We start from the raw sequence: 26,497 nt of genomic DNA, 5'->3' as shown, positions 1-26,497 counted from the left end.
CCTCCAGCATGACAATGCCACCAGCCAAACGGCTCGTTCTGTGCGTGATTTCCTGCAAGACAGGAATGTCAGTGTTCTGCCATGGCCAGCGAAGAGCCCGGATCTCAATCCCATTGAGCACGTCTGGGACCTGTTGAATCAGAAGGTGAGGGCTAGGGCCATTCCCCCCAGAAATGTCTGGGAACTTGCAGGTGCCTTGGTGGAAGAGTGGGGTAACATCTCTGGTGGGGTAACACCAGAAAATCTGGTGCAGTCCTTGAGGAGGAGATGCACTGCAGTATTTAATTCAGCTGGTGGCCACACCAGATACTGACTGTTAATTTTGATTTTGACCCGCTGCCCCTTTGTTCAGGGACACATTATTCAATTTCTGTTAGTCCCATGTCTGTGGAACTTGTTCAGTTTATGTCTCAGTTGTTGCATCTTGTTAAGTTCATACAAATATTTACACGTTAAGTTTGCTGAACAAAAGCACAGTTGACAGACATTTCTTTTTTTGCTGAATTTACATCATTCTCTTCCCACCAGCTCCCCCTGAGTTCATGCAGTGGCCGCAGTCTGTCTCAAAACCAGCGGGAGGCAGTGCTGTGTTCACCTGTGTGGCCCAGGGCGTCCCCGAGCCTCACCTCATCTGGCTGAAGAATGGCAAGATCCTGATGCCCGGTGACAATGTCAAGCTCACCAACAACAACAGGTACTGTACACCAGAGGTGTATTCATTCCGCCGATTCTTTTGCAAAACATTTCTTAAACGGAAGCAAACTGAATGAAACGGGGAGGGGCCTTCCTGTATTTGTACAATAGAAACTTTTGTTTTGTTGTGTTTGCTTCCATTCTTAAACTGTAAGCAGGTTATAAAATGAATACATCCCTGGGTTTACATGTATGTTTTTTTGTCATTTAGTCTTATCTATAGTGAATTAGGCCTACAGTCAGTGCATTCAACTTAAGTATGTAAAACAAACACATACCAAAATCATTGCAAGTAAAACGTTTGTCGACAATAGACAAAGCTAAATCTGTAAAATCAGCGTTTCCCCTAGATTTTTTTCCAAGGGGAATCGTAAAGACCCCCAAATCAACATCCAGATTCTCTGGAACCAAGGTTGTCCACTGAAAGCAGAAACAAACTACTTTTGTTGGGCAGCAATAGAGATGATTTTGTTATTCCCACATACTAGCAGTTGATTTAGGCTAAAGTCCATGATCAGAAATGGTGAAATATGTGTAAAATCTCATTTGAAATAATGTTGATCTTTCCATTATCCTGTGTTTAATGTTTTTGCCTTGACATATCCGAGACATTATTTATGAATTACCAATTTAACTGAATGATGTATACGCTTTGGGACCATGGTCCCATCCTCTCAATTGATATAAATCAGTTAGTGCTGGTATGATATCATTCTCATCAAGACTGGTCAGACCTACAGAAGAGCAGTTCATATATTCCACCTCAAGGTGGCACTGTTCGACAGTGGCTGACATCTCTCTCCGTTAAGTAGGCTGAAGTTCTGCATTTGCACTGAACACGAGAGGATGGGATTCATTAGCTGCCTGATTATGTTTTGAATCACAAATAATTCTGTTGTATATCGGAATATTTGTTTGAATGCATATTCATACAACCAACCAACCCATCTGTTAGAAATGAACCCTTGTTGTGTACCCAATATACCAATGTTTTAATATGTTCTAACTCAAATAAATGATGAAAAAAAATGTTCTTTAATCTCCATCCTCCAGCACCCTGGCCATGACGCGCATCACCTCGGAGGACGAGGCCATCTACCAGTGCATCGCTGAGAACATGGCCGGCACCAACCAGGCTAGCGCCCGTCTGGCCGTGTCCCTGGCCAAGGATCTGCCCGACTCCCCCCAGGGCCTCACGGCCACCGCCCTCTCCCCCAGTACCCTGCAGCTCGCTTGGATCCAGCCGCCCGTAGAGATCACCGACGGCATCATCGGCTATGTGCTCCACATCCGCAAGATCAGCGGTGAGTGAGAGTCTTTGTGTGATACTCTGTCAGTGTTCAAAGCAAAGCTAGCCTCTTCTCCTCCATTGTGCTGATGTAAAAGACCTGGCCAGGTGAAAGCCAGCCTAATGATATGTTTACTAAGGACAGATGTTTAAGCAATTGCGATAGTATTTTGTTTTCTTTTAAATACTGTAGCTGCACTTGACTGAGTGTGCCTGCTGAAATGGAACCTAACCCTAATGATAACACTGCTTGTTGTTCCCCCCAGAGCCAGACAGTAGTGAGCTGCAGGAGGCAGTCAGTAAAACCACCTTCCAGCATGACTTCACCAACCTGGAGCCAGCCACCACCTACTCCATCTACCTCAAGGCCTACTCCCCACTGGGTGCCAGCCAGCAGTCCAGCACTGTGGTGGCCACAACACTAGGGGGCGGTAAGTCACCAGGAACATGCTATTGCTACGATCAGTTACACTTTATAATTACTTTCAACAATAACCATTTATAAACGGTGTATGATTATACCTATAGTGTACATATACGATTAATAAATGAGTATTTTATTATTTGCAAACATTTGAAAACATGTATTCACATTTATAAGCATTCCTAAACATAGATAATATTATATTATTAATAATTAAACATCTATTATATTATGGGAGAAAATGTCAAACTGTACTTCCCCCTACCCCAAATACAGTAGCTCCATGTATATTGCACAAAGCGGACAGCAGAGTGCTTAGGATGATGTAGCTAGACTAGTATAAGATTTAGAATATGGCTGGGGTAAGATTGAGATTTTTTAAGAATGGTTCTACGGTCTGATAGTCTGCCTGGTTATTTACAACCTGTGATCGATCAAAGGTGCTTATCGCCTCTTCCCTCTCTTTATGTAATTTCATCAATTTTACATCTCACATCCCACATCCCACTTTTCTCATCTGTTCTCTCCACGTCTGTGCACTTATTTCATTTCCCATATACTATTCCAATCATCCACGGTCACTGATAAACACTCCCTTGTTTTTCCTCCCTGTCTTACTATCTCTTTGAGTTCTATCATCATTTCATCCTCACCCCTCTCTTTTTCTCTCTCTCCATGTGAATTGAATTACTACGCAATCTCTCATTCATACTGCTTCTCTAACCATCTCTATAGTCTTTCTATCTTTCCGCTGACCTTTTCAATCATTCATTAATTTCTATTTTTCACATCCAATGTTCTAATCTTCATCTGTCCTCCTGTAGTGCCCTCTCCCCCTACCTTCTTCACCAAGGTGGTGAACTCCACTGCAGTCCAGGTGCTATGGGAGCTCCCCAGCAAGCCTGGCAAGGCAGAGGGCTTCAGGCTCACCTACCGCAGGGTCCCCCATGCCGACTTCCAGGAGCCAGTTCAGTTCCCTTGCCACGTCAATGCCCACACCATCTCCCGCCTTGGTGAGTGAGAGTGAGAGTGAGAGTGTGAGAGTGAGAGTGTGAGAGTGAGAGTGTGAGAGTGAGAGTGTGAGAGTGAGAGTGTGAGAGTGAGAGTGTGAGAGTGAGAGAGCGAGTGAGAGAGAGATTACATTTATTATATTTGATGGTATAAAATAATAATATATTAAATTATAAAAAAGTGTTACAATTGAAAATTATTTTTAAAGACTTTGTCATCATTCAAATAAGTTGAACTAATACAGCAGTTTTAATTTCTTTCCCCTCATAGCAGTCTTCTTAACCACCCATCTGGGGTCCAATCTTTCATGTGTGGACCTTGAGTCACTCCTATACTCCTGCACTGCCGCCACATGTTTTTTTCCTATAACTGAATGTCAGAAAATTCTGAAGATGAAATGTGATATTGATTTTCCAATGAGGTTATCTTCAGGCCAGTGCTGGATTTAAAAGGTTGTAGTGGTGCCGAGAATAACAATTACCCCATATTTGAATGATCATGTGACAGCGAGTTAATTACCATGCGCATGGAAGATAAACGTAATATCCTTTCACGAAATGTGAAAAGGAGACCTTCGAATGTTCCTTTAGTTTCTTCTTCTGACATGTTTTGCTGTATCTGTAAAAAAAAAAAAAACGGTTAAATGTAAAGCCACCTAGTGGAAAATGACTGGATGGGTTGGTGTCAGCTACTGATCGGCATCATTGCATTCAGAGCATAAGCTTTCTCATACTGTAGCAATGACTAAATCTATATCGAGAGATTAAAAGAGGGAGACATGGGAGGTTGTTAGAGATATCAAGATAGAGATGACAGAGTGAGAGGAAAGACAGTTGTAAGTGGGTTAGGGAGGGAGGCATTAGGGGAAAGGAACAGTCCAGGGAAGAGTGAAAAACGACATGCTCCCAAAATTCAATCTCTTTCAATCGCCCAATCAATAGCTTGGCTTATATCACGCAAGCAGTCAATAAAACTCGTTCAATATCTCCCCATTTAAAAAAAAGATGACCTTCGAAATTGTCGAAAGCGATTTTATAATGTGGCACTGTCGCCTTATGACTTGATCTTGCAGAAACCGGCGCGGTGTATGAAGTCAAACTAGTGGCCTATAACGGGAACGGCGAGAGCGACTGCTCCAAGAGGCTGGTGTCACTGGCAAAAGAAGGCAGCAGTGCCAAAACCAGTGGTGAGTTTCCAATAAATATTAAAGTCGAGTCAGTACTGCATAATAAACACTATTTTCAAGACAAGTATTAATTATTTGGTAATCTTCTGCCCTTTTTGCTTCAAGTTTATTTTGGGGTGAATCTATTAGTTAGACTTGTGTTTGGCATTGCCACAAGGATAGAATATGTTTTCTCATAATGTTTCTGCGGGCTAATGAATGTATGGATGTACTCATCATGTGTTTCTTGGTTGCAGGTGGGGAGAACCAGTGTACCTGTAGACAGGAGAGCGAGGGCTCGATGGGTGGTATAGTGGTGGGCATTCATATCGGCATGGCCTGCATCATCTTCTGTGTACTCTTCCTCATGTTTGGGTACCGTCACAGGTAAGGAGGTGCCCTACCTGTTGGGAACCACTATGTGTTGCTTTGCTTCTAGTACTGTCCTGTCATTATAAGATTGGGTTTTTAAGGCCAGGTAAACTTTAGGTATATCCTGATCGCCTATGATTTATCTTGTCAGTGTGAGATTGTGAACGTCAACTTTGGTACATTACATGTTAGTTGTATTTGTGAAGCCGTGTGTGTTGTTTTTTAGAGTGGACTTGTATGCATGTAATATTGAAATGTATTAATGTCCCCAGTTTGTTCTGCAGTAAAGGGACTCAGTACAGCTGGTCTGTTCCAAGAGGGGAGGACCGGGGACAGCTGGGACAAAACGGGATCCCCAAAGGGGGGGTCACTCGTCCTGTAGAAGTCACCCTGGAGTTAGTGCCTCAGGTAGGAGGGCCGGTGCGCTGAGACATTGGCATACTGACTCATTCACTGCACAGCAAACACTAAGCTAACCTCTCACGCAATGTGGCCATTCGTTTTGTTCGCCCACGGTTCTATTGGCTATTTTCATCCCTGTAACAGATAGGAGGTGGCTAAATAGAGGTCGCAGTCTTATAATTGAATCATCGATGACATCAGAGCTGCAGGATATGGGTTGCCAGGACACATGCATTGACGTCACAGTAGTTTGGCCTCCAGTTGTAACTCAGTTTCTAAAACAAAGTTGACACCTTCAGGACATCCGACATCTCAGGATGAATTGATCTATCATCCTCGCACTCCCATCTCTCTGTTGTCACAAGCTCATCCAACTATTCGATCTGAGATCTAGATCTCATCCGTCTGTGATTTCTGACCCCATGATAGATTACAAGCCTCCGGGCTCTAGTCAATCAAGCCTGGATTTGTTACCACTGAACGAAACATTGTTACCACGTCAAGGAAAAAAGATATTACTTCAAGGTGTTCTAGAGACTAGGGTGTGTTTTTCAAAAGGTTTGGGGCTAACGTGGCACTTCGTTTTTTATTGAATTGGATCCCCAGAGCTGTGTTGAACAATATCGATGTTACTAAGTCCAGGAGTAGAAATTGTGAACAAGATGATTGGTCAACAACAATGCAGAAGCCATCATCAGTAGACAAAAGGAGGAATAAATGATAGACTGACACTCTGTCTTTTGTCTTTCTTTCTTTTCCAGAGTCGTGACTCCACCTGTCATGGCGGGGCTCCGGTGCTTCCGGCCCAATGCCAGGTCCTCATCGAGCAGCACTCGTCTGGTCTGCCTGGCATGGGCACAGGCTAGCATTGGCCAATAACCCCCCAAACACTTACCTACCCTCCATCCCAACAGTTTGCCTCTCGATGGATACTCCACCTCGCCTGCCCAACCAAATCCCCATCCACATGCCACCCTAGTGTCCTGCGATGCCAGGGGTCCGCCATAGTTCTATCCATCCACCAACAAACCTGCTGCTGCGAACAGAAAAAGGCTCCATGTTTCCACTGTACTCTCTCGCCTTCCCTCCTCTTAAACCAAAGTCTGTTCTGTGCACGTGCACATGTGAATTCAGAACGCTAGCCTTGAGAAATGCCTCCTCCTACAGATGCCGTCCTATTATGTTGGGCTTTCTTATCTTGCCAAGGGGAGCAGATATAACCAAAATGTTCTGTTTCAATGATGTCCCCTTGGTAACAGTACATGCATTCGCACTGTGCTAATAAGGCCCCAGCTGATGCCAAATATAATGACTTACTGGGGCCCTTTAGGATCTCTATATACGTTCCGGTCCACTTAGGAAATCTTTGCACTAAGTGTACTAAACTCCACTGAGAATTCCTGCTAACTTCTTGTCAGGGAACATTACATTATCTTTAATTAGCCTTAGCTCTGCAATACTTAACAGACACAAGTGACGACGCGGCCTTGCTAATAGCCTTATTGAGTTGATTGTCTTTATCACCATACTAGCCTCAATGTCCGGAGGAACCATTTAAGGCAACCACAACCCTCCCCCACATTTACCCAAACCACTCTAACCAAAATCTACCTCCAAAGATAGCTACCTCAGTCTGATGTGATTGTCCGAGTCACAGTTGAGGCTAACGTTAGCCTGATGGATGCTGCTTGAGCAAGCCTACCTCAGAACCCCAAAATATATCCTATACCCTTGATCCCCCCCTTCCCCCTCACTTCTTGTGCCAATGCCAGAGTCCCGTGCCAGCCACCGCCCAGCATCAGGGTGCCCACCTGAATGACTGCCATGGAGAGCCAAACTGTGGCAGTGTCTGAGCGTTACCATCCCCACACCCTGTCCACTTGCCTTAGCCAAACCCACTCCATCCTTTGTCACGAGCACAAGCCTTTGTCCTTACCAGGGACCTGCTGAGACAGAACTCCATCCGGTTCGAAGCCTGAGGGGTCCAACAGGTTTGGTAATTTTCCGGCAATTTCCTTCAAGATGTAGGCATGCCGTTTTGGTGATCATACCTGCGACAACACCTCCTATGTTGTACGAATGTCCATCTCCAAAGATGTATTTGTGATTGGATGGTACCTTATGGAAAACATGGACCCGAAAGAATGTATCTACGATCCTTTTCCCCGTTATGAAAGGAAATTAGATATGCTCTGGCCTTTTTCATAGAGTCCTCCAAAAAAAACAAGAGGTGGTCATCCTTAAAAAAAGGGTAAATTCACTTGCTTGTTTTGTCCACACAAACCCGATGGAATTTCGAAAGGTCTCCGACACAAAGCCAAACAGGTGATTGTTCTAGGCCATACTGATTGGTTGGCTCTGCAGATGCCAAATCGGTTGCCACGGGAACTTGTGGGTGCTTTGAGCCGACGGCTGAAAATGTTGTTTCCAGGGAGTTTAATGGAGATACTGACCTGGAACGCATGGACATGGCACTAGTTTCCACTATAGAACACCTCGTCAGCCTATCCCAAAAAGTTTTTATATGAAAACCAAGCTGAATGATGTCCAAAGATGTAAAATTTGTAATGGTTTTCATTTTTTCCCTTCATAACCTTCCTTTAAGAGATAAACTACGCCATTGTTTTCAGATTTTTGTTGTTCCTGTATTAAGGGGTAGCCAGTATGAAGAGTGCTTTAACTGAACCTAAGCCAAAAACGTTCTTTTTGATTTAATTGCCATTATAGGATACGTGAATTAGCCTTGTTTAATAGAAGAATAGTCCTTTTGTATGGCTTTCTTGGCTTGCCCCTTTTGACATGGAACTATCACATTTTGTTGAATATAACTTTTAACCTTTAAAGAGTAACCAAATGAAAATGGGATATATTTTCAAGGAGATGTTCTATGTTGATACAAAAATGAGTACTTACTTTCTCTTTCTAATAGTAGAGTTGAAATTGCCAAATAACTAGCTGTCTTATGAAAAATACTATTGTGACCAAATACCTTTTACATATTTTAACATTCATAGTCTTTACCTTTGACATTTACTCATGACCAAAGCACAGGATCATCCGTGTATGTATGACAGTATGTATGTATATGTGTGTACTCTGTGACAGTTTGTGAACCTTGAGGGCAAAATATGCCAACAGGAATCATCTAAAACAGCTTTAAATTGTTAACAGAAGATAACGGGATAAACCAAAGAACATAACTATTTTAGGTCCAAGTATCAGACAAGTGCTTGTTACTCGCACTTGGTTGTATTAAACATGTAACTGAACTGTTATTAAAGTCTTTAACAGGGTATATTGGTACAAAATAAAAACGGTTGTATAGGCCCACAGTGGCTCCCATATTCCAAGGAAAAGGACCAAAAGAGGTGGTTTCCTAATAAAGCTCTACAGTCCTCAAGGTTCATGTCAATGAGTGTTAAAGGTTTAGCAAAAACACTGCAGTATAAAAGTCTGACAAAGACTTTTACTCCAGGTCTCGTTTCTTATTTTAGAATTGAAAGGGGTGAAACAAATGTGATATCAAAAGAAAGAAAAAAAAGTGTTGTGATCTGGGAGATGTTTAAAACTGTTTTTCTCTTTAGTTTGAAGCCATTTAGCGGCAGAACTAGATTTCTCATTAATACAAATCTTTGCTGGTTCTTCTTTTAAAAATGTATTTATCCTCCTCAACATGTTGTTCTTACTGCTGTAGACAGGAAAAGTTACCAAAACTGAGACTTTATGTGAATTTTATTTTATTTTTATTTTTATCGTAACCCCTTTCTCATTTTTGGGTTTGTAGAAATGTAAGGATGATGTAAAACAATTTGTTAGAAATTAAGAGGAAAAACACGGACACGTGTTGGGTTTTGGGCAAGAAGGTGGGATTTAGGTGAGAAAACACAATACTTTAAAGATAACGTGTACAATAACAGAGCATTTAAACTAATTCAAGTTTTTCTTGGCAAAGCCTTACAAAGTGATACTCATCTGCCCACAAGGCCCATCAGATAGGAACAAATCAAAACAAATGTAGAGAACTAGAAACTGATTGCTAGGACCAATGAGAAAAAACAATGCTTTAAAATGGATTTATTTTGCTTTCTGAAACCATACCTCTGGTGAGTATATAACATGAAACTGTAATACGACACTGTTTAGAGACGAGGATGTGTCCTTGTCTCAGGGCCAAGAAAGAAAGTAAGTGACTAACATAATGTGTTTGAAAGCTGTAGCCATAGACGGAGACCGAGCTGTCTCATTTTCTGCATGTCTTTGTGTTGATCATTTCACAGGCCGTGTGGTACAAAAAGCAAACGTCATTACAGATGTATTTATTTAATTATTTCAAGACACAGAATTACATAAATCAACTCAAGAATGCCGTGCTTCTGTCACCATATTCACACAGAAGTTACATTAATTGAGCTGTCTGGCTCATTATCTCTTAACCTTGTAAAAATAGAACAAGTTGGCCATCTTGGTGACACTTGTTTTCTTGAGACTATTTAGTACATAACACTCAAGAAAAAAAAACATACACAAGTTTCACACACTATTGTACTCACTCAGGCACTCTTACACTTCCTGCTTTATCCTCATTGGTATTCTGGTCATCCACGGTGGATGAAAGAAATACAAAGTGTCCAGGAGCTCAATTGCCCGATACATTTTAAGAGGCATCAGAGTGTGTCAACTCTTGCTCATTCATTCTAAGGCTGCTATCTGCTCGCACACATAGTTGAAATATGAAAGCTCCTATTTTTCCTCTTCCCCCTGGTAGGTTACAACTGAATAGAAGTCTTGCTATCCATGGCTGCTTATGAGATTTCTATTTTCTCAGGGTTAAACTCATACATTTCTGTACAAACCTCTGGAATTATCACATGGGATAATACAGCTTAGTCTCTACATATGGTGATGTATTTGTTTAAAAGGCTTTTAATATGTCTGTACCTCTACTCTTTTCTTCCATGCTCAGATTCCAATGCCTAAACCAAATAAACCTATTTGTGTCCAGTCATTTTCTTTGTCTTTTTCATGTGGATGAAATTTTATTTTAATTATATTGTTTTTTTTGTCATAACATCAGTCATGCTGACTCCTACTGACATTAACATTAACTTGCCCCCTCTTCCCATATTATAGTCTAGTACAGGGAAGGGCAACTTTGATGGAGGTGTCCGACTGATGCGGAAGGCCGACACAGGCAGATGTTGTGGACTGAGACACAGCCCTTGCAAAAAAACCATGATATCTCTAGCTTAAACTCACAGATTTTGATGTGGATTTTTGTATTATGTTACTTAGACTGACACACTGGTGTATCAATAGTGAGACTGACTAACAAAATCAATGGGCCCCCCCCCCCCCAGCTGTTAATTCGACCATGATAACAAGTTTAGATAGCTGGCCGCTAAACTAGCTTAGCAATAAAAAGACATTAGCTGACCTGGGCTAATTGACTGACTACCAGTGACTGACAGAGTAAAACTGCTTATGCAAAACCACATTTTGAAGTTGCACCATGTGTATTCTACTATTCTAACTCGCAACAGTAAGTTGAGACCCCAACTGGAGTTCCTACATTTTGAGTTTACATTTTGGGGAAATTGATCTGAAGGGGGTGCTAATATAACAAATGTACCATTGGAACCCCATGCACCATATGAACACAATTATGTTCCAATTTTTGTCACACCCTGATCTGTTTCACCTGTCCTTGTGCTTGTCTCCACCCCCTCCAGGTGTCGCCCATCTTCCCCACTTATCCTCTGGGTATTTATACCTGTGTTTTCTGTCTGTCTGTGCCAGTTTGTCTTATTTGTCAAGCTTACTAGCGGTCGTCCTGTATACAATACAGCGCCTGTATTGTCCCAGCCTCCCCTTTTCTTGTCCTACTGGTTTTTGACCCTGTGCCTGACCGCTCTGCCCGTCCCTGAGCCTGCCTGCTGTCCTGTACCTTTGCTCCCCCTCTGGATTATCGACCCCTGCCTGCCTTGACCTGTCGTTTGTCTGCCCCTGTGGTTACAATAAGCATTGTAACTTCACACAGTCTGCACTTGGGTCTTACCTTGATTCCTGATCATTTTCTTATACTGAAAGATTTTTTTGTTTCAAGCATTTGGTACTTGCAGCCAAGCTTTCCCATATGATTGATTTGATTAATAGCCTTTCAAAATGGGAGCAACCTACCTTGGAATAATACAGATGATGAACTGCTGGTCATGGTCCATTTGATTGTTCATACTGATTGAATGTGCTCAAAAAATGTAGTGCTTAAAGGGGGGTCTTAGTGACCCAAAACATCACCCCTTAGGAAAAACAACATCAAAGCTATTTTCATTTTTTTTTATAAGTTAATTGCCTTTTTTCCTTAGAGGGACCAATGGACAGCTAGAATGTTGTCTAGTCAAACCATCAATGACCTGAAATGACTTTCAAGTTACCCTAATCATTACTATGCTACTAATTAAACTACATAATAAGCAACAACAATACTGCAAACAAACTTAGAACTTAATCTATTTCTACTTTTGAAAAATAAACAAAAGAAAAGCTCTGACAAAGGCCAATAAATAAACCCAATAAAAGAGCAGTGTGCGAGTTTCTATTTTGATGTCAATTATTCCCACGCACCTGCAACAGGCCTACTCCGATGTGCAAATGAAAAGTCTGTTTTTCAATGCCAGAGTAAAAGTGTTGCGGTTGTTCTCTTTGATCAGCAAACTGTAAATAAAGTTTGCTTAACATACCTGGCACATATATCACCCAAATCACTTGCACAAGCCAAGTCCTGGATATGGTTGACATAGGCCTACTCACGGTTGGCAGACGGTTGGATGTTGTTTTTTACTCGGTCGGAGACCATGCAGGCCCACTGCCAAATGAAAAAAGGATCAAGGTGAAAGCAACATCAGCACGATGGAGAGCCGACGACAAAACCCATCAATTAATGCCTCCGACTAGGCTACTGCCGAGTCAGCGTGGGACCTTAGAGAGCCAGGTGAGCGCAATGCAGGTGCTCTAGTGCTTGCCTGTGTGAGACTTGTGGAATTTTGGTGTTCCAAACTTACCTATCCTATACCATATCCAACACAATCTCTTATGTATCCCATAGGCCCACTGCATCAGCTTTTTTATTATGATATAATTTCAATAAAGCCTATATGCTCTGAGGGCTTCTAAATACAGAGAAATCAAGCCACACATTTTAGTGGTATTTTATAAACACCCTAAGTGGAAAATAAAGTGGTGGTCTGTGATTCATGTGAAAATGCTTAGTGTTACATTAGCAGCTACTAATTGCATGAGAAATTGTGTTTTGTGCCAAGAGAAACATTGTGGAGAATTCATCTCTCTCAGGAGCAGATAGTCACTCTCAAGCCTATTTGAGTAGGGGCGTGTTTGCAAGGGGTTACGAGGTTATCAAATGATGAGACATTTTAAACACCATGTAAGTAAAAAGGCAGCATTTTTAATGCCAATGACTAATATCCAATACTTCCTATCTCTCATTGATATTTCATCTTCGGGGGCTGTGTAAATCTATTTTCATTGCACTGGGAAACATGGACATTGTGTATTCTGTGCATTCCTTTGAGATTATTAAAAATTGGACTGTGTAACGTGCAAAGGAAACATCAACGAGAGCAAGCAATGCGAGAGCAGTACGTTTTATGGATTGGTGTTGCGGTGAGCTAGGGATGTAATTTAATTGGACCACCAGTCATGTTTGGTTCATTTCCATCCATACCTTGCTTCCCTCTGAGTGCATAATCCATGAGCTGTGGATCCAGGGGCATCATTAATAAACGTTTTAGATTTGATCGATTTACAAACCAAGAACTTGATTTGAAAGTTTGCCAATTCGTTTTTGCATGAAATGTTTTATATGCAAAGTGACACCTGTGCAATATATACATCTTTCTTCATGTCCATAGACATTTGAGATATTGTGCTTCCTCAAACCTTATCGTACACATGAATTTAGTGTACAAACAAGTCAACTTTGTTTCAGCTCACAGCCTTCATCCCCAGCACTCCCCATAATCAAAGGTGCAGGAGTTTAATTTCCTTTCCTGGTAAAAATCTGTGAGACCAGAAAAGTGAGATTACTTCCTACCAGTGACACCTATACAGCCACTCTCCACCGGTTGGAATGGTTGGCCCCTGATAGTTAGCCTATTTGCCAATGTTCTTGCCCATATACGGTATCTCAATCAAACTTGCTCAATCACAGATACCTGGCTAATGTTGTCACCGACACAAAGCAGGTTCTATACTGCACCAGAATACCTGACATTCCAGACCTACATCAGCATGGGGGAGAGTTCCAGTGGTCTGCATTGATCCAGCACCAGCTTATAACCTGGCTAAAGGTTAGCTGAAGGACGTTGTTAACAGGTCATTAAGGTTGACAGTAATGAGGGCCTGTGAAGAGTCTTCGACAGTGAGTCATTGCAGTGTCTCTAGGTGATTCCAATTACAGTTCCTTTGCAAGGCGATAAATATTATTTGGGACCATCTGTTATTAATACAGGGGGTTTAATCGGTGCCGGGGGACCGATAATGACACAAGGGCTCATAGAGAGCCCTTGTAAAAGAGCAGACACACTCAAACATGTCTATCGCTTATCGTGAGTCACTGCAGAGCTGTCAAATACGTATTTCAAAAATAGCCTTTTGGGACTATTCCATTGGCTCTGTGGTGCCGCACAAGCATTTGCATTCGCTCTCTTTCTCGCTCTCTCATATACAGGCATTTGCTTGAGACGAGCTTAATCTTTGAACTATATATACACTTATATGGCTATTTCTTACCTACATGTAATAGAGCATAACACACACACACACACACATCCAACACAGTGAACATGCAAACATTACCATGACATGGACATTGTGTTACTATGGACACAGTGGCCTTTGAGGGGTGTTGACAGAGTAGTCTCGAACTCTGTCTCCCACTGTGTCCAGTGGTGGTCCCACAATCAGTAAGGAGTCAGAAAACATGAAGTCTCTAGCAAGGAAAGGAGAAAACGGGCCATCTTCAAACTATCAAGTGCAAGCTATTCCTCCAGCTTTCTGCACTTTGCGTCATAGAGCTTTGAGTGCCTTCAGTGTCATAAAACCAAAACAAAACACTGACCACAATTTCAGATATAAAGAAAATAGGAGAATCTGACGTTATTTATCTGTGCACTTTTATATCTCTTTCATGTTTGTGCACTTTTATGTCTCTTTCATGTCCCCTGCCCTTGATTTACATCAATCTGATGCCAGGTTATTCATGGTAGATTTGGAATGTTTTCATATTGCCATTGGTCTTCTATCTTCTGAATCTCTCAGTCCCTTGCCATACCGCTCTATCCATCCTCTGTTCAATCAAACAAAAAGAGAGGGGGGGGTGTATGCTGCTGCAGTGCTGCAGTATGGAGCAGATGCAGCAGCACATCTACTGGCTATGGCAGCAGGAGGTATGAGAACTACAATAGCGCCACATTTCTCCACATGTTCTTTGAATTTGATACTACAGCACTCTCCTTGCCTCATCTTTCCTTCAGCCAAAGCACTGCATGCCACTCTTATAGAGACATACAGTTGAAGTCGGAAGTTTACATACACTTAGGTTGGAGTCATTAAAACTTGTTTTTTCAACCACTACACAAATTTCTTGTAAACACACTAGTTTTGGCAATTCGGTTAGGACATCTACTTTGTGCATGACACAAGTCATTTTTCCAACAATTGTTTACAGATTATTTCACTTATAATTCAGTGTCACAATTCTAGTGGGTCAGAAGTATACATACACTAAGTTGACTGTGCCTTTAAACAGCTTGGAAAATGCCAGAAAATGATGTCATGGCTTTAGAAGCTTCTGATAGGCTAATTGACATCATTTGAGTCCATTGGAGGTGTACCTGTGGATGTATTTCAAGGCCTACCTTCAAACTCAGTGCCTCTTTGCTTGACAACATGGAAAAAAAAATCTAAAATCAGCCAAGACCTCAGAAAAAAAATTGTAGACCTCCACAAGTCTGCTTCATCCTTGGGAGCAATTTCCAAACACCGGAAGGTACCACGTTCATCTGTACAAACAATAGTACGCAAGTATACACACCATGGGATCACGCAGCCGTCATAACATGCATTCATTCCAAGAATAGGCTGCACACTCTTTTCCACGATCACCAGCTGTGCTTCGAACTGTTTTCCTTTGACTGGTACGTTCTCCCCAGTATAACCAGTAACCTTGATTTTCACCGGGTGTATTTTGCTCTTCACCTTCAGTGTTTTGTCGTCATCCAGCGACAACAGGTTTACCTGAGCTCCAGTATCAAGCTTGAATGGTTTTATAGTTTCATTCAGTCAATGGCACAATCCATTCAGCCTTTACTGCATTGCATATTTCCACAGAATAAACAGAATTATTCCGTTTCCTCGACTGTGTGAACCTTTTTCTTTGCAGCCTCAACTTTGCAACATTTTGAGAAATTATTTTTCCCACAGTTGTTACATGATTTGCCATATGCAGGGCATTTTTTTGGCTTGTGGATAAATCCACATTTCCCACATGTAGTGTTGATTTCTCTCTTTTGCTTGTTTTTGTTTGGAAGGAATTGCGCGTGTGGCTCTTTTTATTGCCTGCACTGACGTCTCATCCCTACGCAGCTCTTTAGCTTGTGCTCTGGTGGTTTCAGCTGCTCGACACATTCACTGCTTTTATCCAAAGTTAAATCTTACTTACACAGCAGTCTCTCATTGAGTACATTATCAAGTATACCACAGACTATCCTGTCTTTCACTAGTGAGACGTTTTGCTCAGTCTGGTCAAATACTGGTCAAAACTGACTCCCTGTTTCTTATCTTGAGAGAGAAACTTGACGTGACGTTCTGGCTTGGTACAAAGTACTCAAATTTTGCCATTAGCACAGTCAATGTCAAGTTTGCCTCATCTAGCTGAAAGCTATTGTAAATGTCCAATGCATCCTCTCCAATAACATGCAGTAAAATGGAAGCCATCAATTTTTCATCTCCCCTGCTCCACCGGCTGCTTGGTAGATATTTAATATCTGCTAACTACATAGGAGGACTAAGCCTATCCATGTCGGGAAACGGGAGGTGTCAATTTCTATAAATACGGTATGTAGCTCATCAGCATGCCCCTCAACAGATTCCAATGCAGACTCGCTCTCGCTGCTGTCACACTCGCTGCTGCGGCTCGTTGTCATCGCGCTTGTGGTAGAATGTTTCATTTTCGTCGCGGAAATTTGCAGAGTTAATACTTAATTTTCTGACTCGTCATAGCGACTACCAATCGGACAAAATGTTATGTTTGCTCCTTGTATAATGACAAACCAGGGCGTAGGTGTAACTACTTTTTAATGAACATATACTTCAACTAGAAAACTCCTTGCTTAGCCATGCAAGACATTCTTCAATCACCTGTCCCCCGCATAGCCTGCTGGGTAACGCAGTCTTAATTTTACTAAAACAACTTAATAACGTTTAAGGCTTTCGCCCTGTGTTTCAGGTTCCTTTTATTCATAATTTTTTTTAGGGGGTGGCTATGATTTTAATATTGCAACTAGATTGTGGCTTATTTTAAATAGAAACTACAGTTCAAAAGTTTGGGTTCACTTAGAAATGTCCTTGTGTTTGAAAGAAAAGCAAATGTTTTGTTAATTAAAATAGCATCAAATTGCTCAAATACAGTGTAGACATTGTTAATGTTGTAAATGACTATTGTAGCTGGAAATGGCAGCTTTTTAATGGAATATCTACAGTGGGGAGAACAAGTATTTGATACACTGCTGAGTTTGCAGGTTTTCCTACTTACAAAGCATGTAGAGGTCTGTAATTTTTATCATAGGTACACTTCAACTGTGAGACAATCGAAAACAAAACCCCAGAAAATCACATTGTATGATTTAAGTAATTAATTTGCATTTTATTGCATGATATAAGTATCTGATACATCAGAAAAGCAGAACTTAATATTTGGTACAGAAACCTTTGTTTGCAATTACAGAGATCATATGTTTACTGTAGTTCTTGACCAGGTTTGCACACACTGCAGCAGGGATTTTGGCCCACTCCTCCATACAGACCTTCTCCAGATCCTTCAGGTTTTGGGGCTGTCGCTGGGCAATACGGACTTTCAGCTCCCTCCAAAGATTTTCTATTGGGTTCAGGTCTGGAGACTGGCTAGGCCACTCCACTGTTCTTGGTTGTACTCATCCTTCTTCTTCCTCCAAACACGGCGAGTGGAGTTTAGACCAAAAAGCTCTATTTTTGTCTCATCAGACCACATGACCTTCTCCCATTCCTCTGGATCATCCAGATGGTCATTGGCAAACTTCAGATGAGCCTGGACATGCGCTGGCTTGAGCAGGGGGACCTTGCGTGCGCTGCAGGATTTTAATCCATGACGGCGTAGTGTGTTCCTAATGGTTATTATCAAGACTGTGGTCGCAGCTCTCTTCAGGTCATTGACCAGGGCCTGCCGTGTAGTTCTGGGCTGATCCCTCACCATCCTCATGATCATTGATGCCCCACGAGGTGAGATCTTGCATGGAGCCCCAGACCGAGGGTGATTGACTGTCATCTTGAACTTCCATTTTCTAATAATTGCGCCAACAGTTGCTGCCTTCTCACCAAGTTGCTTGCCTATTGTCCTGTGGCCCATCCCAGCCTTGTGCAGGTCTACAATTATATGCCTGATGACCTTACACAGTTCCCTGGTATTGTCCATTGTGGAGAGGTTGGCGTCTGAGTGTGTGGGCAGGTGTCTTTTTATACAGGTAACCAGTTCAAACAGGTGCAGTTACTACAGGTAATGAGTGGCGAACAGGAGGGCTTCTTAAAGAAAAACTAACAGGTCTGTGAGAGCTGGAATTCTTACTGGTTGGTAGGTGATCAAATACTAATGTCATGCAATAAAATGCAAATTAATTACTTAAAAATCATACAACGTGACTTTCTGGATTTTTGTTTTAGATTCCATCTCTCACAGTTGAAGTGTACCTATGATAAAAATTACAGACCTCTACATGCTTTGTAAGTAGGAAACACTGCCAATTTTGCAGGTTATCAAATACTTGTTCTCCCCACTGTACATAGGCATGCAGAGGCCCATTTTCATCAACCATCACTCCTGTGTTCCAATGGCACCTTGTGTTAGCTAATCCAAGTTTATAATTTTAAAAGGCTAATTTATCAGTAGAAAACCCTTTTGCAATTATGTTAGCACAGCTGAAAACTGTTGCCCTGATTTAAAGAAGGCCAGTTTTAATGCTTCTTTAGACTAGTTGAGTATCTGGAGCATCAGCATTTGTGGGTTCGATTACAGGCTCAAAATGACCAGAAACAAAGAAGTTTCTTCTGAAACTCGTCAGTCTATTCTTGTTCTGAGAAATTAAGGCTATTCTATGGGAGAAATTGTGAAGAAACTGAAGATCTCATACAACGCTGTGTACTACTCCCTTCACAGATCAGCACAAACTGGCCCTAACCAGAATAGAAAGAGTGGGAGGCCGAAGTGCACAACTGAGCAAGAAGAAAAGTACACTTGTGTCTGGTTTGCGAAACAGACGCCTCACAAGTCCTCAACTGGCCGACTCTAAGTACCCAAAAAATGCCAGTCTCAACAGTGAAGGGGCGACTCCGGGAAATGCTGGCTTTCTGGTGCTTTGACAAATGAAGAACATCAGCGACAGTGCCACGGGTGTCTTTAATTAGCATATCACTAAAACCTATTACCTTAAGCGCCATTGTTTGTACAATGTGTCCTTATCAGAGATATTAAAGTGACAAAGATTTTGATTGGGAGGGTGTTTATTCAAGCGGTTGGCTAGTGGTTAAGGCATAACTGAACAGATGTCAACATAAAGCTTCCTTCATGTCTAGCTTTTATGCCAGTAACCTCATAGCAAAAGTGGTGCTTTGTTTATTTTGACCAACCATGAATAACCAATGATTAGTGGCGTATGTCTGGACTGTTGAGGTAAATGACAAAGTGCTACAAGGCTTTTAAAGAACGCAGTGGCACATGTCTCAACTACTAGAAGCCAATCCAAAGTGAGATAAACCCTGTAGGTAAAAGTAATGCCTCATTTTAGTGCCTTGCGAAAGTATTCACATCCCTTGACTTTTTCAACATTTTGTTGCATTACAGCCTGAATTCAAAATGGGTTAAACTGAAATGGTGATGTAATCAAGTAGAAAATCATATGCCATTCTTTAATAGAACCTCAAAAGCATTTCCCTACAACCGCAATAACAGCTGCTAAATATGTGATTGTGTTTCAATACTTGGTTACCTCATCCCAGTCTCCTCTTCCGAGTCTGTTCTTGGGTTCCACTTTGCGTGATATAACATGGTTAATCCTCTTTTGTATGTCTGCCATTTGATACTATAATTATAGTATGCACCATAACAGGCAAGTAAACATATTATCAAAGCATTGGCAGTATTCTTTTTACCTCATTTAAAAAAATATTTTTACCAGAGATGATCAATACGGAAATAATGTCACTCGAGCACGCACGTCCAAAAACAAAAGTCTTTATTTAAGGAATAAGACCCGAGGGGTTGTGGTATAAGCACAACCTGGAGTTACCAAAGTAATAAGAGCAGTAAAAATGTTTTGTCATACCTGTGGTATACATTGTTATACCAACGCTGTCAGCCAGTCAGCATTCTGGGCTCGAACTACCCAGTTTATACTTGACCTTTTTTCCATTTTGTCCTTTACGAATGAGATGATGCTGTACATTGTCTATACAGAGAATAAACACTAAGCTTACAAAGCAATGACAAAGCCTACACAACTACAATGTACACCACATTCAGTTAATTCGTTCTTGTCGATCAGGCCACATGTTTTCATCTACATCACACTGCATGTTGATAACTCTGCAGTGGTTGCCAGTCAACTGGCATTCATTGCGTCTAGGAGGGACATCTGGTCATGTGGGTGGTAATCATCAACACCTCCACCCATCTGAATCCCTCTTCCTCTACGGGCCCCTCGACCTCTACTTTTTCCTCGCCCTCTTACTTGGTCCATTGTTGCAAACAGCAACTCAAAGGTGACAACTTTTAATTCATGAATAAGGACTGATAACTGATTGGACAATAGGGAAAATAAGTTTTGCACACATGCAGAAGAGGTTCACATTATGGGAGCAATTTGTATCAGTTGTGACTGTTTTCATTTTGTTTGACATTATTTACTTAAGTTGTGCGTCTTTTGTGGAGAGTGGTTTACTGTTTTGCTAAAATGCACTTAGCATTTTCATTGTGTGTGTGTGTAAGCAATGAGAAATTACTTACTGTTCTGCAAATAAATAATACTGCTGTGCTCATTAGGTTATGATGGAGATCAAGTGGACCCCAGTTTCGTTAAAGGTGTCTTAGCAATCGAGAGACTAATATAGCGCCCAAAATGTAAATCCGGACACAATGTTGACACATTAATGTTTAAATGCACTGAACTGTGATCGAAATGTGATAGGTTCGTCTTATGAAAGCTGCATTTAAATGTTAGGTGTAGACAAGCCGCCTTGTGTCCTGTTTCTCCAAACCTACTCAACGATATCGCATTGCTTGTACTGAGGCCGGAATTCAATCAAAGGTGTGTTGTCGACAAGTGCACTGCGCTGTGCCTTAAAAAGACAATGCTGCGAAAGTCATCTAAAATGTAAATGACCTTAAGTTAAGTGCAGTGCGCTTGTCGACAATGCGCCTTGGACTTAATCCCGGCCCAAATCTCTGATATTGAAGCCTGTACTTAAGAGTGCTGCTGCACCGCAAGTCTTCTTCTTACTGATTACGTCAATCATAGAAATATATATATATATGACTCATTCAGTTTTCTTTTCTTATGCATTTTTAATAGGGTGCAATAGTGAACAATAGCCAAAGCAGACATAAAATGTATTTTGGCAAAATATTGGTTCACTGCAGCTCAAGGACTCAAAGCATTGGTGAAATTAGGAGATGGCAATGTACTCAGCCCTGAAGCCCTGAATATGGCATTTGAAGGCCTCAAAGCTGTAAATTATTGAACAACATCCATGACTTTCCAGTCCTCAAATCCATCAATGTGGATAAATCATAGGACTACCGCCTTGTCCATACATCACATTTCTTTGAATCTTCTTAATGTGGCAACAAGGTTGTACTACCTTTTGAAATGTTAATGTGCTAATATCAAACATATGTATTTATGTTGTCCTGTTGAATGTAATGTATGTAGTTCTGGAATCTAATCGCAGCCCTTCTACTTTAGTAACGATGGTTTCTTGCTCTGGGAAATGTATTTTTAATTCAGTTTCTGAATATATGTCACTGAGAATATAGATTTGAAATCATGGTTTTCATTCAGTTTGTGTGGCACCACAAAGTATTTTTGTTCCATTTTACACACGCAAACCAAAACTGAACTGCATAAAATACTGAAATGCCACTACACAACTGTAACAATTTCATAATATATACAGTTTTTCTTAGAACTGGTCGAGCAATGTAACCTAGGGGCATAACGCACTGTCCACCTTATACACCACACCATTGCCTCCCCTGCTTCACGGGTTGCAGTATCTCTTCAATCTCAGTTGTCTTTCTCCTGTCAATAATCTGTGGTCTTAAGATAACCTGAACTGGAGATAGGATCAAGCCTGAGTCAGAGATCAGGCACAACATTATTGCATCTGGCAGTTATTGTTGACAGTGTGGCCAGGAAAAGAAACACAGCCACAAAGAAAGACAGTGAAGTACACAGTCTACAATAACCTGCAGTTATTTATGGTGGCTGTGAATTCACTGTGAGACCATTAGGCATCTGTGCACTGACACATTCTGTAGAGGAGTCTGCTTCACCACTCTGTCAAGAGAGATACAGAGAGATAGAATGCACCAATGGTGGAGGGAGCTGTTGTACAGTGAGTTATTCGTTACAAATCACATCTGCAGGTGTGGAAAATAATACTGGATGAAATCATAACAGGGATTGTCAGAGATCACAGGAAGGAAGATCTTAAAAGCGGTCATCATAATTCATTTTGAAATATTTAGCCATTTTCCTTCATCACAAATCTCATTAACAGCTGAAATAACAGACGTTATATGGCAATGGGTGGAAATAATGGACAGATTTGTTAACTCTGTGAAGGAATGAGGGCATCATTAATGGTCTTAAGTGTGGAAGGAGGCTATAATAAGACCCTAATGTGTGATTCTATACTGTTCCAATCAACAGGGGAGTCCTTGCACATCTCCTTTTTCCTTGCCTCCATACTTCATTACAGTCCTTCGCCTCCTTCCCTCTGTCAATTCCCACTGTATATTTAAATGCAAGTAGATTGTATGCAGCTTCTGTAAAGTATTGTGATGCAGTCTTGGCCCTTCCTCCCTCCCCTTTTCTGTTTATTGTTCTCTCCTCTCCCTATCCCCACTTCACTCTCAGATCAGTGGCGCATGTCCACAGTGTTCTATAATTACCAACGTTTACACAGGGATTCACCCAGGTATGGCAATCAAGACTATCAATACAATCCTTTTTTCAATAGCTATGTTAGAGCAAGTACACCCATTCCTAATGTTGTTTTCATCTGCCTCCAAGCTAAATTTGTTTTGCCATTTTCCATCATTCATCCGACACAGCAATTTTCTTATGAGTTTATCATCTTTCTCTGTTTGCTAGTTCACTCCTCATTGGCATTGCCATCCCTCAACTTTGCCTGGCTTTGACAGAGAGGATTTGGAGATGGCTGTGTCCTGAAAAGAACATGTCTCCATTGCCATAGTCAAGGAAATTCAGAAGCTGTTTTGAATAACTTTGGTCCTGAGGCATGCAACATTCACAGCACATGGAGGGGAATGACTACTTGCAATTAATGGGGGGAAAAATCTATCTTGTCAAATGTAAATTCAAGGTTTTTCCAGGACACCAACTTTATGCACAATGGTCATTTTAGGAGAAATGTGCTGAAATGGGCACTGTACATAAAGTTTGTGTCCTAGAAAAACCTTGTAGGAAAGCAGAAGGCTATAGGGAAGAAACAGTGCAGATATTTTTAAGACAAAAAGGGTAACAAAATTACAGTCATGGCCATTGACAATACTACTCATAGATTTCGACCACAGATCTGCTGTTGATAAACGTTGTATGCAAACATTGCATATGTCATTTGCATTTGATAGCAAAGTTAATATGTGCCAGAATCATAGCTATTGTCTGTAGCAGTTGCACCTGAGATAAATCAGAGAACCCCAAGGAGTTTAATGGCCTCCTCAAGTGCCAGAATTCACACCTGAGGCAATGTTGAAAACACCTCCATAGCTTTTGACAGCATTGGACCCCCGGAAGAGTAGCTGCTGCCTTGGCAACAGACAATGGGGAACCTAATAAAATACACACAAAAATTGCATTGGACAGGGTGTCAGGTGAAGCTGCAAACAAGTTCTTACCAGAGCTACAGAACTTGATGAGACCCCGGGCTGATCATCTTACAATTATCCATCTGAATAGCTGGTGTCTCACACGTATTCTTCCCCCACCTGGTCCTTCCCCATATTTGATTTATATTACATTTTTTGGGAAGCCAGGGGCCTCCCTTGAAGTAATCATATCTGAATTGGTTGGCTTGGGGAAGCAATTGAGAGGTGAACGTAAGGTTGCCAATCTAGTCACGTTTGATCTGTGATTACCTCAAGGAAACAAATATTTAAGCATTCATAGTTTTTTGTTGTATTTGAACAGGACCGTAGTGACCGATGTCCAGCCTTGAAACAAGCTGTCCACTTTGTAAAATAACCATTATAACATCTCTCTGATGTTTGAGCGTTCTCCTCAATTAATTTGTCTTTATCAACTTTGTATGTATCAAGGTAAAACCGAGATGCAGACCGTGTCGAGGTAACAATGTTTATTACAGGGGCAAAGGTACAGGATGGCAGGCAGGGTCAGGTCAGGCAGAGGTCGGTAATCCAGAGGTGGGACAAAGGTACAGGATGGAAAGCAGGCTTAGGGGCAGGCAGAGTAATCAGGCGGGTGGGTACAGGGTCAGGACAGGCAAGGGTCAAAAACCAGGAGGATGAGAAAAGAGACTGGGGAAAAGCAGGAGCTGACACTAAAATGCTGGTTGTCTTGACAAACAAGACGAACTGGCAACAGGCAAACAGAACACCGGTATAAATACACCGGGGATAATGGGGAATATGGGTGACACCTGGAGGGGGGTGGAGACAATCACAAAGACTGGTGAAACAGATCAGGGTGTGACAGTACTGTGACAACTAGAAGATGCCAACATAAATTTAGTCCAATCAACGTAAGCTAAATATGATGTGGCTGTCTATGGTTCTGACGTCTGTTCGTGTGTCTGTGTGTGCGTTCGTTCTTGCAAGTAGAAAAAACATGTTGACTCACCCCAACTTGTAGAGGAACATCAATGTGGAACATCAATGCCTCTCACTCTGTCATATAGTACACACTTATTTTTTGTTGTCCTAGGCTACCTGGATAAAATGCTTGCTGGCTAGCCTAACTTCCTTTCATGGGCAACGTTTGCTAGTTAGCATTAGTCTTCTACATCTAGCTACATATTGAACTTTCATCCTCTCAGGACAGGGGCACAATGTATGAATTAATGGTTGGATCCGAATCACCGTTATAATCATTGGCCAGTACGGAGAATTAAGTAAAACCAAAGTCCAAGTCCCAAGCTTCCCTTGACACTTTTTTTGTTTGTGAGCCAAGACCATTCACAATTTAGCTCAATGCTGATTGGCTATGATTTTACACTTTTTATCAAGGGAGGCCAAATGCTTGCTGGCTTCCATTGCGTTCAATGCTACGGGTGGCACCGATGTCAAACTCTTTGGGACCAGACAGCATCAGAAACAGAGACAGAGGAGCGTGGTTTCGCTTGCTCGGATGCTTTCCGCCTCTTGTGAATTGAAGGAAAAGTATTGAGACACAGCGAGAAGAAAGACATTATTTTATTTGTGGTAAATTTGGCATCCATGAATACACGTCACTGGAACAACCACTCAATTAAGTAAAAGACCCTAAACAAAGCAGTGAAAGCTGAATAATGTAAAACAAAAAAATCTAATCAAATGTTATTGGCCACATGTAAAGGTACTACAGTGCCTTAGCTCTGCTTGATCACAGACGGACACACACACACACACACACACACACACACACACACACACACACACACACACACACAGTAGAATAAGTCTCTATGTATTGCTATCCACACTTCGTATTCCTATTCCTATCTCGCCACAAATGTGAAACCAAGTGACTTGAGTCATGAATGCCTGGAGACAATATATATGTTGATTTGAGTCTATTCCTAATCCAATTGCTAGCCACAGAGTGTATCTGCTGTTGTGAGTCTCCCATCATGGGTAGGGGTTACTGGGGGCAATTATATATTTGTTGGGTCTTTTACACTATTGCTCAGAGACCACTTGAACTAAGCCAGTCATTTCTTTGATATAGAAAACATACATCTGTCTCCTAACCATTCATACCATTTTATAGGTCTGTACATAAACAGTTGGATCACAATTGTACAAATAGACCAAATAAACTCACTTAACTTCAAAAATTGAATGTTTTATGAATTATCATAGACATATGTAATGATTTTGCAAGACATGCACTACCGGTCAAATGTTTTAGAACACCTACTCATTCAAGGGTTTTTCTTTATTTTTACTATTTTCTACATTGTAGAAAAATAGCGACGACAAACTATGAAATAACACATATGGAATCAGGTAATAACCAAAAAAGTGATAAACAAGCTAAATGTATTTTATATTTGAGATTCTTCAAAGTAGCCACCCTTTGCCTTGATGACAGCTTTGCACACTGCATTCTCTCAACCAGCTTCATTAGGTATCCACCTGGAATGCATTTCAATTAACAGGTGTTAAAAGTTCATTTGTGGAATTTATTTCCTCCTTAATGCATTTGAGCCAATCAGTTGTGTTGTGACAAGGTAAGGGTGGTATACAGAAGATAGCCCTATTTGGTAAAGACCATGTCCATATTATGGCAAGAACAGCTCAAATAAGCAAAGAGAAATTCAAGTCCATCATTACTTTAAGACATGAAGGTCATTCAAT

General features: G+C 41.3%; 1 protein-coding gene across 1 annotated transcript in view; it reads left to right on the top strand.

The window, feature by feature from the left end:
- Window positions 1-7,579, top strand: part of LOC109904431 (immunoglobulin superfamily DCC subclass member 3-like) — a 33,511-nt gene extending 25,932 nt beyond the window's left edge. The window contains exons 7-14 of the mRNA XM_031789247.1: window positions 529-694; window positions 1,747-1,997; window positions 2,248-2,412; window positions 3,230-3,418; window positions 4,489-4,602; window positions 4,839-4,968; window positions 5,226-5,361; window positions 6,117-7,579. Of these exons, the coding sequence (XP_031645107.1) occupies window positions 529-694; window positions 1,747-1,997; window positions 2,248-2,412; window positions 3,230-3,418; window positions 4,489-4,602; window positions 4,839-4,968; window positions 5,226-5,361; window positions 6,117-6,221 (1,256 nt within the window). The 3' untranslated portion in view covers window positions 6,222-7,579. The remainder of the gene's footprint in view (window positions 1-528; window positions 695-1,746; window positions 1,998-2,247; window positions 2,413-3,229; window positions 3,419-4,488; window positions 4,603-4,838; window positions 4,969-5,225; window positions 5,362-6,116) is intronic.
- The last annotated feature ends 18,918 nt before the right edge of the window (window positions 7,580-26,497 follow it).

The sequence above is a fragment of the Oncorhynchus kisutch genome, linkage group LG14 (assembly GCF_002021735.2).
Source record: "Oncorhynchus kisutch isolate 150728-3 linkage group LG14, Okis_V2, whole genome shotgun sequence".
Classification (NCBI taxonomy): Eukaryota; Metazoa; Chordata; class Actinopteri; order Salmoniformes; family Salmonidae; genus Oncorhynchus; species Oncorhynchus kisutch.
Note: the sequence above shows the minus strand (reverse complement) of the source record. Positions and strands in the feature narration are given on the sequence as shown.